General features: G+C 44.5%; 1 protein-coding gene across 1 annotated transcript in view; it reads right to left on the reverse strand.

Annotated features, from left to right (window-relative positions):
* OPN4 (opsin 4) overlaps nt 1-15930 on the reverse strand; it is a 117418-nt gene that overhangs the window by 11713 nt on the left and 89775 nt on the right. The window contains exons 9-10 of the mRNA XM_073574870.1: nt 14880-15026; nt 14328-14396 (exon numbers count right to left, since the gene is read on the reverse strand). Of these exons, the coding sequence (XP_073430971.1) occupies nt 14328-14396; nt 14880-15026 (216 nt within the window). The remainder of the gene's footprint in view (nt 1-14327; nt 14397-14879; nt 15027-15930) is intronic.

Raw genomic sequence — 15930 nt, forward strand, 5'->3', positions numbered from 1 at the left:
TTTAATAGAAGCCAGGGGTGAGAATCAGAGCGCTGAGGGATTTACCATAACTTCCATACCGGAGATCCCTTTAAGAGAGCCTGGGATCAGAACCAGAGCGCTGACTGGATTTGCCCTGACCTGACTTGCATATCAATGATCCCTTTAATAGAACCCTGGAGTCAGAATCAGAGCGCTGAGGGATTTGCCCTAACTTCCATACAGGAGATCCCTTTAAGAGAGCCTGGGGTCAGTACCAGAGCATTTGAAGGCAATTGCCCTGACTTCCGTACCGGGGATCCCTTTAATAGAGCCTGGGGTCAGAACCAGAATGCTGAGTGGAATTGCCCTAACTTCCTTTCCGGGGTGGCCTGGCATCAGAACCAGAGTGCTTAGTGGAACGGTCCTAACTTCCATACCGGGGATCCCTTTAACAGAGGCCTGGCGTCAGAACCAGAGCGCTGAGTGGATTTGCCCTGACTTCCATACCAATGATCCCTTTAATAGAAGCCTGGGGTGAGAATCAGAGCGCTGAGGGATTTACCATAACTTCCATACCGGAGATACCTTTAAGAGAGGCCTGGGGTCAGAACCGGAGCGCTGAGTGGATTTGCCCTCACTTCCATACCGGGGATCCCTTTAAAGGGAATCTGTCACCTGGTTTTGGCGGGCTATTTAAATGAGGTCTGTCCGGTTCGATTGGCGGTGATTCGGATCTTTTCTGCCTCTCCATCCTTGGCCGCAGTCTGCAGTTTTTTCATGAACAGGAGTAGGTGTCCACCATCTTTTGCATGTACGCTAAGCATGCTTGGCTCGTGCACGCGCAGTATGCTTTGCCCAACTGCGGGCAAAACTGAAAAGCCTTACTGCGCATATGCCAGTTAACTAGGCCCGGGAACACAGCAAAATACTTCCGGGGCTTAGTTAACCGGCGCATGCGCAGTAAGGCTTTTCGGCTTTGCCCGCAGTTGGGCAAAGCATACTGAGCATGTGTGAGCCAAGAATGCTTAGCGCATGCGCGAAAGATGGCAGACACCTACTCCTATTCATGAAAAAACTGTGGACGGTGGCAAGGATGGGGAGGTGGCAAAGATCCGACACAACGCCCATCGGACCGGACAGACCTCATTTAAATAGCCCGCCAAAACCAGGTGACAGATTCCCTTTAAGAGAGCCTGGGATCAGAACCAGAGGGCTGAGTGGATTTGCCATGACTTTCATACCAATGATCCCTTTAATGGAAGCCTGGGGTCAGAATCAGAACGCTGAGGGATTTGCCCTAACTTCCATACAGGAGATTCCTTTAAGAGAGCATGGGGTCAGTACCAGAGCATTTGAAGGCAATTGTCCTGACTTCCATACCGGAAATCCCTTTAAGAAAGGCCAGGGGTCAGTACCAAAGCGCAGTGTGGATTTGCCCTAAATTCCATACCAATGATCCCTTTAAGAGAAACTGGGGTCAGAACCACAGAGCTGAGTGGAACGGTCCTAACTTCCATACCGGAGATCCCTTTAAGAGAGGCCTGGGGTCAAAACCAAAGCGCTGGATGGATTTGCTCTGACTTCCATACCAATGATCTCTTTAAGAGGGAAGGTGTGCCTATATGATGGAGGATGTGTGATGTGTATATGGGCACGGGAGGGATTCATTTCTGCCATGTGCTCTGTGCTCCTTTTTGGGAGCAGACAATGGCTGGGAGCTTATGTTCCCAGGGATGCTAGATTTCTCCCACCATGTCAGTGTCTGCTGAAGTGTTGTCAAATGGGAAAACTTGCTCATAGCAACCAATCACAGCTCATCTTCTTTTAACCAGTTCTGGTGAAATGAGAGATGCTTAGTGATTGGTTGCAAGGAAATCTGTTGCTCATAGCAACCAATCATAGCTCAGCTTCTTTTGAACAGCTCTGTTGAAATGAAAGATGCTTTGTGATTGGTTGGTGATACACACACATTCAGTTTTATATATAGAGATAACAGGAATGGTGTGGAAGCAATGTTTTTACAGTATATGTACAGTATCATAAGAGAAATAGTGTGGGGGTAGTGTAGAGAGTAAAGTGAGGGGTAATTATTTATTAAGGGGGCAGCAAAGGCACATATTTTTATAGAGGCTACATAATAATGACACTGTTTTTAAGGGCCCATGTCAGGATGTGCTGCAATAGATCGGAGAAGATGGAAGTCTGCAGATATGAACTGTGGATGTCAAAAGTCATCATGGCATCTCCACCAGATAGAGATGATGTCACGATCCATTTTTGGATCTGTGGCAGATTTGGCAATTCATATTAAAACTTTTTTCCTTTCAGGCCATCAGGGGTTAAAGTCAGTTTTCCCCCGGTGGCCGTTGGTGTAATTACATTGCTGCTGAGTTTGCTGATGCAGGTTGTAACCACTCCCACCATCCTTTAAAAAGTCACCTGATGCATCAGCTGATGGTTGGTGATACAGGTCCTTTTGGATACCAACCGTGCTGAAGACAGGAGGTTGCTGGTGCAGTGGTGCTTCAGCTGAATGCTGTTATCTGGTGCCTTACTCTGCTGTGCAATGCACTGCAGCAGAGAAAGCTAAGTGCTGTTTTTGTGTTTCCTATTCCCTGTGGTGTTTGTCTTACCTTATCTTGTGTTGTCTTAGTGCAGCGGTGGGACCAGTGTCTTCACTTCCAATTTCCTACTTAGGGATAGGAGCAGGGCAAGTGAGGGTTTAGGTATCCTGCTCAGAGATGGGTTGAAAAACCCATATAGGGACGATAGGGAGATCAAGGCACATCTTTAGATGAGTGCAGGAGGTGTCCATTTCCCCGTTCCCTATCACAGGGCCCACCATTTTTCCTGTTGCGTTTTTTGTTTTGCCGTTTAGTGACCGACCAATTGGTGGGTCGTGTCACACTTGGCCAGTCACTCCATGACAGATGAATGGGATAAGAAGGACTTTAATCAGCGAATACATCAAGTATAAGGTAACTGGATACATCTTCCAGTATCTCCTTACCATTGTTACGGATGTACTGGGAGCTGTAGATTCATGCCATACAAATACATATGGCAGAGGCTCTTCTGAAATTACAGTTGATTGCTGTAATAACCTTTGTACTGTTTTCATGTACTTATGATGGTTCTGGAGCTGCATTCATGTACTGATGATTGTTTTGGTGATCTATTCATGTAAATATTGTGATTCTAATTGTGGTTATAGTTCTGTAACCATGTTCTAATGACGATTCCGGTGCTGTATTCAAGTACTGATGGTGATTCTGGTTATGTATTAACGTACTGATGATGATTCTGGTGATGTTTTCATGTATTGTTTATCACTGTTACTGTCTTCATTCTGGTTCTGTACTTATGTATTGATGACGATGTATTCATGTATTGATGATTGTTCTGGTGCTGTATTCATGTACTTATGGCGGTTCTGGTGCTGTATTTTTGTAATGATGGTAGTTCTTGTGCTGCATTCATGGACTAAGGGTGGTTCTGGTTTTACATTCATGGACTAATGGTGTTTTTGGTTTTGTATTTCTGTGCTGATGGTGTTTATTGTGCTGTATTCATGCACATATGTTGGTTCTAGCTCTGTATGCCTGTACTAATGGAGGCTCTGGTGCTGTATTCATTTACTGATGGTGGATTTAGTGATGTATTCATGTACTGATGGTGGTTCTGGTTCTGCATTCCTATACTGTTATTGGTTCTGATTCTGTATACATAAAGTATTCCATAATTTGTCAGATTAGATGCTGCATGACTATGTTACTAAATATTGTGCCATCAGAAAAGTTAAGGATTGCTAGAAGCATATACATTGGGATAAGAGAAGTGATGTGCTGTGCGACGGGGCAGTGTATATATGTGCTATGAGGAGTGATGTACTGCAGGATAATATAATATGTAGACGGACTGAGAGGATTTTTTTGCTGCAGGATAGTACTGTATAAAAAGGGTCTGAGAAAAATGATGTTCTGCTGGATGGAATAGTACGTAGAGGAGGCTGAGGAGTGATGTTCTGCCGCAGGGGGCACATATAAAGGGGATGTGATGAATGATGTTCTGCAGGATATATCTATAAACAGCGGCTGTGAAGTGCAATGTTCTGGAGTAGAGGGTTGTATACTGAGGGGTTGAAAGGAACTATTTTCTACTGAGGGACTCAGAGGAATAACGTACTGCAGCATGGGAGTGTATATACAGGGGCTGAAAATAATGACATACTGCTGTATGATACTGTATATGGAGGCACTGAGAGGAGTGATATACTTCAGCATGAAGCTATAAAAAGGGGTTGAAATGAGAGTTATTCTGTAGCAGGAGGCTGCGTATAGGGGTTTGAGAGGAGTGACGTACTGCTGGCTAGGAATGCATATAGAGGGTCTGAAAGGAGTGATGTTCTGCAGGATGGGGCATATGCCCAGGAGGTATGCTCCCAACAGTGGCCACAACCCTGAGCGATGTCTAGGCATCCATCCACCATTGGGACTTATTGTAAAGAACTGTATGCATCATGCTTTTCAGTAATCCTCTATATCATATATAGCTTTCCAATACAGTCTAACAGTGTGCAGGCACTTATCGGCCAGAAGGAGGCCAAAAGAATGCACTTTTGGCCTCTGTCTGGTGATGATTGCCTATGGCAACATTACAGTATCCATAGGCTCATATATGTCATATATTGTATATATATATACAGTATATATTTATAGTATGTATGATATATACAGAAAACAGAGCAAAATACTGCAGTGCGAATGCACCGAGGCTCGTTGACCATTCCCGGCATCAGCACACTGCAGTACTTTGCTCTGCCTGAAAAAGGGCAGAGAAGTACACTGACTTTCTGGTGTAAAACACCTACAAATGTAGCCTATTTTTGCACAACTCAGAAATTGTACAAAAAATTTGCCACTTTTGGCATTTTCATGCCTATCCAGGCCAATTCAACAAAATGGGAAGAGCATGGGTATTATACGGGCATTGGTAAACCCACCTTTACATTTATGCTGATTTAGGCTACTTTCACACATCAGGTTTTCGGCGTCAGGCGCGATCCGGCGTCGTGCCGGAACGCCGGATCCGGCAAATGTTTTGTAAAACCTGATGTGCTGAATCCGTTTTTCTGCCGGATCCGTCTTGTTCTTGACAGAAAAAAACGGATCCGTCTCATCCGGTTCATCCGTTTTTCTATCCGTTTTTCGACGGATTACGCCGGATCCGGTTTTTAAAATTGACCCTTGTGGCCTTCCGAACGGGATTGGCTACTGGAAAACTATATATAGCGTGTTCCTACAGCCCTTCTTTGACAGGTTGGAGAGGAGAAAGTGCAGGTTGGAGAGAAGAGCAAGTTACTGGCGAAGATGGATGTTGTCATTGGAAATATTTTGAAGAATTTGGCGGATTTTATAGCGGAGGCGAATCGTTTGAGCGTGATTGTTCTGGAGAAGGAGAGAGCGAGACAGCAGCGCATCAGGCATCGTAGACGACGTTTGTGGATCCACCCCATCACAGCCAAGAGAATGACGCGTGGGGTCTATTCTACACTCTGCATGGACCTTCGACGAAACCCGGATACATTTTTTGGATATGTTTGGATGAAAATGGAGAATTTTGATTACTTGGTGGAGCGCATTGCACACCTCATAAGAAAAGCGGACACCTATTGCCGCTTCTGTTTCACCCGCAGAGCGTCTGATGGTGACTTTAAGGTAAGCCACATTTATTGGATATGCTCGCATCAGAGCACACTTTCACTGCAATCTTGTTGGTGGTAGTTTGTATCTCCAAGTGTTATAGCTGAGTTTTGGTATATAATGCTGTGATTTAAAAGTAATTTATTGTTTTTTAATTCCCCACAGATTTCTTGCAACTGGAGAATCCCTTTCGTCACTGCATTTCCAGTACAGACTCAGGATTTCCACCATATCTGGAATAGTGAAGTACACATGCCGTGCACTGTGGGACTCCTTAGCTGAAGAGTTTTTACCAGAGCCCACAACAGAGAGGTGGATTGAAATTGCTGACAAGTTTCAACAGATATGTCAGTTTCCCAACTGCTTGGGCGCTGTGGACGGGAAACATATCCGCATTGTAAAGCCAGCCGGATCGGGATCGGAATATTTCAATTACAAGAAATATTTTTCAATTGTCCTCATGGACATCGCTGATGCGGAATACAAATTTATTGCTGTTGATATTGGGGCCTATGGCCGCTCCAATGACTCTCAAGTTTTCAAACTGTCTGCCATGGGGCGTAAACTGTATGGAAACACCTTCCAGTTCCCACCACCTAGACCGCTGCCGCAAACATCTGGTCCACCTATGCCATTTGTCTGTGTAGGGGATGAAGCCTTCCAGCTGTCAGAACACCTTTTGAAACCGTACTCTAGCAGAGGATTGACAAGACCAAAACGCATTTTTAATTACCGCCTCACAAGAGCAAGAAGAATGGTTGAATGTACCTTTGGTATTCTGACAGCCAAATGGCGGGTCCTATTGACTGCGATCAACCTCAAGACAGAAACTGTTGACGAGGTGATCAAAGCTTGCGTGGTACTCCACAATTTTGTTATCTGCAAGGAACCCATTTCCATTGAGGACACCTCTGAAGAAACCACCTTGCAAGATTGCCATGACATTACCACTAGAAGTTCTGTGTCGGTTTCAGTAATGAGGGACAATTTTGCACTATACTTTATGTCACCTCAAGGCAGAGTACACTGGCAGGATGACAGAGTGTGAAAGATTTGTGCCCAACCAAACTTGTGTACCTTCTGTACCAACAGTATATACCTTTGCCAACCAAAGTTGGCTATCTTGTCATGGTCTCTATTTTTAGCTTTAGGCCACAGGTGTGTCCTGGTTGTGTTTTATGCAAAGTATTTCACCTTTTAACAAAAGTTGTGTACATTGTTAGGAAATCACCAACAATAAACACAACTTTTTAGGTGAAATACTTTGCTTCAAACACAACCAGGAACACAACTGTGGCAAAAAGCTAAAATTTACCCACAGTTATATACCTGGTTTTGAATACCTTTTTACCTTTTAAATACCCTGTATTTAACCTTTTTTTTAAACATATTTCGCCGCAGAAAGAAATGACAGACAACCAGTGTAAACAATAATTTAACTTTTATTTAAAATATTTTTTTTTTGTAAACTGTTTTTAAAGTTAAAAAACTTTTTTAATAAAGGTTTGAAAAAAAACTGGGCATTTTTATTACAAAACACACATTACAAATCTGTGTAGTGTGGGGTGGAAATACTGCTGGAGGGGCTGCGGGACACTTCGACACTGGGAGTGTGGAGAGAGGACTGGGATCGTGGTGGGGAAGGAACAGTTAGAGGTGATGGTGTGGAAAAAGCTACAGAATGGGTGGACATGTGGGAGGCAGAAGAGGTGGTGGGCGGTGGAGTGGAGGGTTGGGCAGGGACTGTAGGAGCAGATGATGTTGATGGAAAGTTGTATGGGGAAGGAGTTTGGTACGGCGAAGGAGTTTGTTACGGGGAAGGAGTTTGGTACGGGGCAGGTTGCTGGAAGTGGGGAGATGTCTGGTACTGGGGAGGTTGCTGGTACTGGGGAGGTTGCTGGTATGTAATAGGAGGGGGAGGATGGAAAGTGGCTGGAGGGGGTGCAGATGTAATAGGAGGGGGAGGATGGAAAGTGGCTGGAGGGGGTGCAGATGTAATAGGAGGGGGAGGATGGAAAGTGGCTGGAGGGGGTGCAGGTGGAGGAACTACAGTGGTGGGAGGTGGAGGTTGGGAGGTAACCTGCTGTAGAGCACCGTGGCACGAATGCATTACATGCATCTGCTGGGTAGGAGATAGTGTTGCCATGCGCTCCACAACAGACCTGAAAAAGGTGTGGTTTGGCGAAGATCTTGCTTCTGAATGCATGGTTTGCAGAAGTGTCTTCACCTCCAGAATGCTGGAGTTGATCTGCTGAAAGCCTGCGGAGATTTGCTCTGACAAGACTTTTAGACAGCTCTGGAAAGATGCATTCAGATGCAAGAACTCTGGCGCATAACTCTTTTCCTGACCCCTCTGCCGCTGCCGCCCAGTACCCGCAGGTGTACTAGAGGTGGCAGGGGCAGAAGGGTGGGGTAAAGGGAAAGCGATCTCCTCACCAGCAGCTTCATGTAATGTAGGCGGCCACGATGCTCCTGTGCTGGTGGATGGGACAGATGGGTCGAATGTGTGGGAAGGCTGGGAAGGTGCAGATGTACCGGGGCGGTCGAAGTGTCCCTCGGTGACGGTCTCCTCAGGGATCGCCTCAGAAGGGTCCAATCGTGCAGGCTCCCGAGTCCTGCTCACCGTTCTGTGGAATTAAAAGAAAAAAAAACAATTAAAATAGTGACATGGTATGGCCCTGGCTGAAAAAAAAAAAGTTACATCTAAACATTTTTTTGTCACATGTGGTGTGTAATATTTACCTTCTGGTGAGCATTGTCTCCCGGAGGAACGACAGGGCTCGTGCGTACTTGTACTTGCTCCTGCGTCCTCCAGATCCACTCGGGGCCCGCATCTCTTTATTGAACTCCTTCTTGAAACGATCCCTCACAGACCGCCACCGCTTCACAATTCTCTCCCCTGAAACGAGAAAGGACAAAGTGGTTAGTATACAACATCAGTGTTTCCCAAACTCCAGTCCTCATGGTCCCCAGGGGTCATGTTTTCAGGATTTCCAAAGTAAATAGAAATCCTGAACACATGATCCGTGGGGACCACGAGGACTGGAGTTCGGGAAACACTGGTTTAAATCAAGCAACCGGTACTGTATATACTTACGCTCTTTAATCTGGGCCCGAGCTTCGAGGTCCTCCCAGCGGTCCACAAGGAGCGAACAGATTTCCTCCCAGAGTCGTCGGGTAACGATAAGGTCAGCGTGGCGGCGGTCAGCCATATTCCAGAGCGGCTCCCTTTCTCTGACGAGATCGATGAGGCGGTCCACATCAATCCCTCCATCCTCACCGTCAGAGTCGGGAGCACGCTGTGAAGGCTGTTAAAGAAAAAGACAAAAATAACATAATTAGCCTCCACAAAAGAAATGAAATAAAAAGTGCAAAAAAACAAAGCAAAAATATTTATACTTACACGCTGGTGACCGCCGCGTTGCTGTCGCCGACGACCCTGGGAGGCACTGCGAGGACCTCTTGGCCGAGCACCAGATTGGGAAGACTAGAGAAGAAAACAAAAAATGTTATGTCTTTGGATGTAGGCATTTGTTTGCTGTGTGTGGTCTGCAGAACATTGTTTTCTATGTGTTGTGTGTAGTGTGATGTTGTGTTTCTGCGTTTGATGCAAAAAACTTACCAATTGTGAGCCCACTCCAAGTGTCTGTCTACCCCTTCCTTCTTCTTCTGGGAGCTCCTCTTCATCTTGTGATTCCTGTTTTGAAATAAAAGGCAATGAATAGACATATATTCCAGAGATGATGGATTTTGGAAATAAAAACTTACCGTCAAACACTGACGATGCGAGGGAGGGTTCCCAGAAGAAGATGTGCTGTCTTCCTCATGGCCAGACTCCATGGCTGTGGGTGGTGTTCCTGCTGCTGCCATTGCTGCTGCTGCTGCATCTATTGGGCGGCTGTTGAATAAAGAGAAACAAAGGGCCAATGAATATCTTGATATTCCATAGCCCTAGTTTGGAGGAATGGGGGATTTGATAATTACCGTCTCTCATCTGCTGCTGGACTCCCCTCCCGTTGTTCAGCATGCTGCTCCATTTGGGGTGGTGCTGATGGTGCTGCTGCTGCAGATGTCTGCTGCCTTCTCCTGCTCCTGGTTCTTGGCTTGGGTGGCATGTTGGGTGTGGCTGAGGGTCCCACTGTCTTGCTTTTATATATGTCTTGTGGGCAGAGCTACTGAGCATGCTCAGACCAAAAAAAACGGATCCGGCCACCGGATCCGGCTGTCGCCGGATCAGGCGCATTGCGGCGCTCATAGGCTTTCATTGTATGAAAAAGCCGGACACGCCGGATCCGGCGTGTCCAGCTTTTTCGCCGGAGACAAAAAACGTTACAGTAGCCGTTTTTTCCAGACGCCGGATCGCGTCACATTGCCGGATCCGGCGAAAATCGGATGAAACGCATGGCCATCTGCCTCGATCCGGCTCTAATGCAAGTCAATGGGGGGGAAACCGGATCCGGCATTGCATTTCACCGGATCAGTTTTTTGTCAAAAGCGCCGGATCGCGCCTGACGGCGAAAACCTGATGTGTGAAAGAGGCCTAAGTGGAGTAAATTTTGCCAGAAATATACTCCAGTTACAGACAGGAGTAATAGTTCTGTTGGAAGTGCACGCCAGTTATAAGACGCACCTAATTCATTATGTGGCATGGACTTCTTACTGAATTAGGCACATCTTACATTTAAGGGCTTGTCCATTAAAAGGTTTTTTCAGGTTCATGATAAAATTCTGCAGTCGTTCTAAGTGTGGAGGACTATGTAGGTCCATTATACTGTATGGAGGACTATGTGAGGCTGTTATACTGTATGAAGGACTATGTGGGGCCAATTATTCTGTATGGAGGACTATGTGGGGCCATTATACTGTATATAGGACTATGTGTGGTCCATTATAATGTGTGGAGGGCTGTGCGGTGATCGCAGTTGGAAATTATCATACTGTTTTGGGGTAATAATACTTTGCTGGGGGGTACAGTAAGGTCATCTTACCATGCATGTGTGGAGTACTGTGGAGAAATGCACTTTTGTTGGCATCATACTTTATTATCTGTATTAATTCTTAATTCAAGGGGTGTTATCCTTTGTTATTACATATTTAAATTAGGCCACTGGGCCATATGGTTTTTATTGCTCTTACACGATATATGTAACGCCAGCATCGCTGCATGATCCCTCTTCCTATTGCCACAAGGGACGCCAGCATGCTAACCGCCAGAGGCTCTTCGTTGATTCCATTCCAGCTGTTGCTTCCTGCTCCCAGGGCCTGCGAATGCAGTCAAGGAATCCAGGCAATGTGCTTAGGCTGTGCACGCTCCACTTCTTAAAGGGGCAGCATGAGTACTCCGGAAATGTCCCCAGCCAGTAGCTGGGATGCATCAGGTACTTAAGGCACCTTCCCCTGAAGAGAGGTGCCTGAGCAACGCTAGTTTATAGCTAGTGATTGTACCCACTAGTCTTTTGTCAGGTTCCTGTTCCTGAACCCATGCTCTCTGAACTGGAACTAAGTCTGTCCTGCAAGAACCTGATGTTGAGTCCTGGACCCATCCTACCTGAGCCAGTTCCTAAAACTGTCCTATGTGAACCTGAACCTCTTCCTAAGACCGTCCTATCTAAACCTGATCCTAAGTCCTGAACTCGTCCAGACTGAACCTATACTTGCTTCCTCTGCCAGTGTTCCAGAACCTGTCTCGCCTAAACCCTGAGTCGGTCCTTTCTGAATATCCTGTTCTGTCCGAACCTAATCCTGTTTTGTCTGAACCGGTTCTGATATCCATCCTATCCGGGTTTCAGAATCCTGTTCTGCCAGAATCCGTGTCTGCCATCTTGACCCTTTGGGTCAGCTGCTGCAGTACTGGGGACTGCTCTGGAGTAGTACCTTGTGGCTACCTGCAGCTCAAACCTGACTCCACCATCACGACCTCTAGTGAAAACCAGTTAGCCACGCCCCTCCAGGGTAAGCCCAGCTTGTGGTGCAGTGGGTCCATGATCCACCAGCGTGACTAAATATTATAATATTACTGTCATGATCCATTTTTGGATCTGTGTCAGAGTCTGGATTCTTTGATATAAACGTTTTTCCTTTCAGGCCATCGGGGGTTAATATTAGTTTTTCCCTCCGGTGGCTGCTGGTGTTACTACAAGTTTAGCTAGTCTGCTGCGGGTTTTCCCCCCCCGGTGACCGCTGGTGTTACAACATGTTTAGTTAGTCAGCAGGTTGTGACTACTCCCACTTCCCTTTATAAGGCCACCTGGTGCTGCAGATCATAGTTGGTAATAATATCACGGGGCAGTTGCAGGGAAACAGGAGATGTGGAACCAGAGCCCCTGAACTGCCCCACAGGCTAAAGGGGGTGCCCTGACTATCCTTAATTTGGGGGTACTCTTGATGGTAGTGAGGCCCAAGTCCCCAACCTGTCCCTATCTCCTGTTTAGCCCTGAGCTAAACCCCCATCCCCCTCCCCAGGAGGTGAGACAGGGAATAAAGTGAACTGCACCAATAGCACAAAAAGAAAGATAAAACAGACACAACGGGGTTAAAGCAACTAAAAACCAAAACTTACCTTTATCTGCTGCCAATGCTCCCAGCAGCAGAGTAAGGCACCCGATCAGCATCCAGCAGCATCACCACTGCTCCAGATAAGCTGAACTCCCTCTGCACCAGGTAGGACCAGTCTTCACCAAGGTTAGTAATACTGGTCATTTGCTAACCAACCTTGGTGAAGACTGGACCTACCTGTACCCCCAAGTTAAGGAGAGTCAGGGCACCCCTTTAGCCTGAGGGACAGTTCAGGGGCCCTGGTTCCACATCTCCTATTTCCCCGCAACTGCCCCCTGACATTTTCAGCATGCCCCATTTGTTGTTATGTTTTTATTTTATCCTAAGATCTATTAATTAAAATGTACTTTGTTTGTGGGACAACCCTTTAAGTTTGTTTCCATATCGAAAGGTTCATTGTTAAATTTGATGATAAAAAAACTTCCTCAACTGTATACATTTTTTGAATAGATACCAAGGTTGGACTGTGACTTTTCCCAAGGTTTTAATTTTGTCCCTTTGGGTATTTGAGTTTGACATTCCTGTCTAAACATAAGTCTGTAAAGATGTACAGTGTTTGTGAACTTTTTTGGCTGATGTACAAACCCCAGCATACAATTTCCATCTTAGGTGAGTGCTTTCTATCATAATGTACGCCCACAAATTAACCCCTTTCCGATATCGGACGTACATTTATGCCAATGTTGAATTGCCTCCCTTTGATGTGGGCTCCGGCGGTGATCTCAGATCTTTCCCGACACATGTTTTGAACAGCTGACAAGTGCCCGCAATAGCTGTGAGAGGAATCGTGATCCACCCATGGCTATTAACTAGTTAAATTCCGCTGTCAAACTCCGACAGCGGCATTTAACTCGCGCTTCTGACCATAAGCCGGAAACCTGCCCACTGGTGACTCACGTCACATGATCGCAGGTCAACGGTTCATTGGCATGACAGCCAGAGGTCTCCTGGAGACCTCTATTGTTGTCAGTGCCGGCTTGCTCTGAGCACCACCTGGTGATCAGCGCTCATAGTAAGTGAGTAATTCTGCTATATAGAGACGATCTGATCATCACCTCTATGTTTCAGAGGCGATCAGGTAGTGGCAGCTTCTAGTCTCTCACGGAGACTATTGAAGCATGCTAAAAGTAAAAAAAAGTTTTTAAAAACATAAAAAAATAAAAGTTCAAATCACCCTCCATTCGCCCAATTCAAAATAAAACAGTAAGAAAATCAAACATTCACATATATAGTATAGCCGCATTCAGAATCACCCGATCTATCAATAAAAAAGGATTAATCTGATCGCTAAACGGCGTAACAAGAAAAAAGTAAAAATGCCAGAATCACATTTTTTGGTCACAGCAACATTGCATTAAAATTAAAAGATCATATCTGCACCAAAATGGTATAATTAAGAACATCAGGTTGGCACGTAAAAAATAAACCTTCTCCCAACCCGAGATCATGAAAAATAGAGACGCTATGGGTATCGGAATATGGCACACTTTTTTTTAACAAAGTTTGGAATTTTTTTTCACTACTTAGATAAAAAAGAACGTAGACATGTTTGGTGTCTATGAACTCATACTGACCTGGAAAATCATAAAGGCAGGTCAGTTTTAGCATTTAGTGAAACTAGTAAAAAAGCCAAACAAAAAACAAGAGGAATTTTTTTCCCATTATCTAGTACACAATATAGTAAAACCAATGGTGTCGTTCAAAAGTACAACTCGTCCCGCAAAAAACAAGCCCTCAAATGGCCATACTGACAGAAAAATAAAAAAGTTATGGCTCTGAGGAGAAGGGGAAACAAAAAACGAAAACCAAAACCGAGAAAAGCTCCGGAGGTTAAAGGGTTAGTCTCTGTGTTAGCATTTTTATAACTTTATTTATTGGACTGTCCACTGAATTGGGGTAATTCTTTGTCCCCCTCTGGTGAAGTCACAATTTTTTTTTATTCATTTGTACTCATTTTTAAACCTTTTTTTTTATACCTTTACCTGTTTATATCAAATTAAGTGTGTATATATACATATATATATTTCACCTCCTTGTATTTCTGTAAGTGTGCATAATTTATGTAAAGATGAAATTTTATATATCTTTAATGTATTATAAAGTACTTACAGAGATTGGAGAACTACGATCTGATGGGCCAATTTCAACCAATGAATTGTCATCTGCATCAGCTGAATTCTACAAATAAAAGAAGCTTTTATAATTAATTTTAAAATTCTTAATTATTCACTTATAATTAATATTATAAAGAAAAATTCAACTCTTAATAAAATTTTTTTTATCATTAATAGAACACAAACTGGAAAAGACTGTTCAATATTAAATATGAAAGATGCAAAGTCTCTTTAGAGAGGAAGAGGACTAGAACTCTAGTGCCACCTATTGGAAGTAGCAATCCTAAAAGTCAATGTCGACCCTTTAACAAGCCCTTTCACATGACTTAGGATAAAAGCCAAACCAGAATCTCAATTTGCAGACACTGTGTTTCGGGGTACTGCCCCTCATCAGTGCAAAGTGTGAGATCTGGTTTGGCTGTGTGGGAGGTGTTTACTACTTGGATTAAAATATGAAAGATAAAAGAGAAATTAAAATACACATGGTCGAAATAGTCTGAAGAAGGATGATAGGAATTGTATACAGGAATTTAACATGTGGCTTTACCTTTTCCAAAATCCCAGAATCATGACTTTTCAGCATGGCTTTGGATTTCAAGTCATTGCTGTAAGTTGTGTCTTGGCTCATCTCATAGGAAACTTGACGAATAGCTTGCCTGGAGTTCATACTATCTGCTTCAGTATCAGTCCAACCCTGTAATAAATACATCATAGTCACTCAATACACGATTATTCAAGAAGCTGAGTGCAAAAAGATTTTTATTGATTATGAATTGACTGAGGTTGAGTGGAGTCTACAGAGATATACTATAGAGATGAGTGAATCTGCCAAAATTCAAATTCAGCAGAATCGCTCAAATGCTTGAATTTGTTCAGAGCAAACCGGATGGGCCTAAATTCCACATAAAAAATCAGCTCATTATGATTTGAGGTGTTTCAGCCTCAAGCCATAGTAAATGGAAGTGCCAGGAAGAGGATAAAGAATAAAAAAAATCACACACACCTAGCCACTCACCCATCTCTGTCGCAGCAGCTCCCTGATGGTCTTTTGTATGATTTTTAGGCTATCGCTCCAGTGCTGGTCTCCTCTTCCTTCTTCACTGGTCCATATAGCACAAGCTAGGTCTCAACACAAGTTCTGAACTTACAAAGTCTGAACTTGCATTGTATCACTTGGTCACATGGGACGATGCACGTTATGAAGTAAAGACATCAGGCGGTGACAGGGACAAGTGAGAAGCTACAATGTGAGAAATAAATATTTGATCCCTCTGGCAAACAAGACTTAATACTTGGTGGCAAAACCCTTGTTGGCAATCACAGCAGTCAGATTTTTTTGTAGCTTATGATGAGGTTTGCACACATGTCAGGAGCAATTTTGATCCACTCCTCTTTGCAGATCATCTCTAAATCATTGCAATTTTGAGGCTGTTGCTTGGCAACTCAGAGCTTCAACTCCCTCCATAAGTTTTCTATGGGATTAAGGTCTGGACACTGGCTAGGTCACTCCATGACCTTAATGTGCTTCTTTTTGAGCCACTCCCTTGTTGCCTTGGCTGTATGTTTTAGGTCATTGTCTTGCTGGAAGACCCAGCCAC

This window comes from Dendrobates tinctorius, unplaced genomic scaffold (assembly GCF_039654945.1).
Source record: "Dendrobates tinctorius isolate UK_male_01 unplaced genomic scaffold, ASM3965494v1 ptg000040l, whole genome shotgun sequence".
Taxonomy (NCBI): Eukaryota; Metazoa; Chordata; class Amphibia; order Anura; family Dendrobatidae; genus Dendrobates; species Dendrobates tinctorius.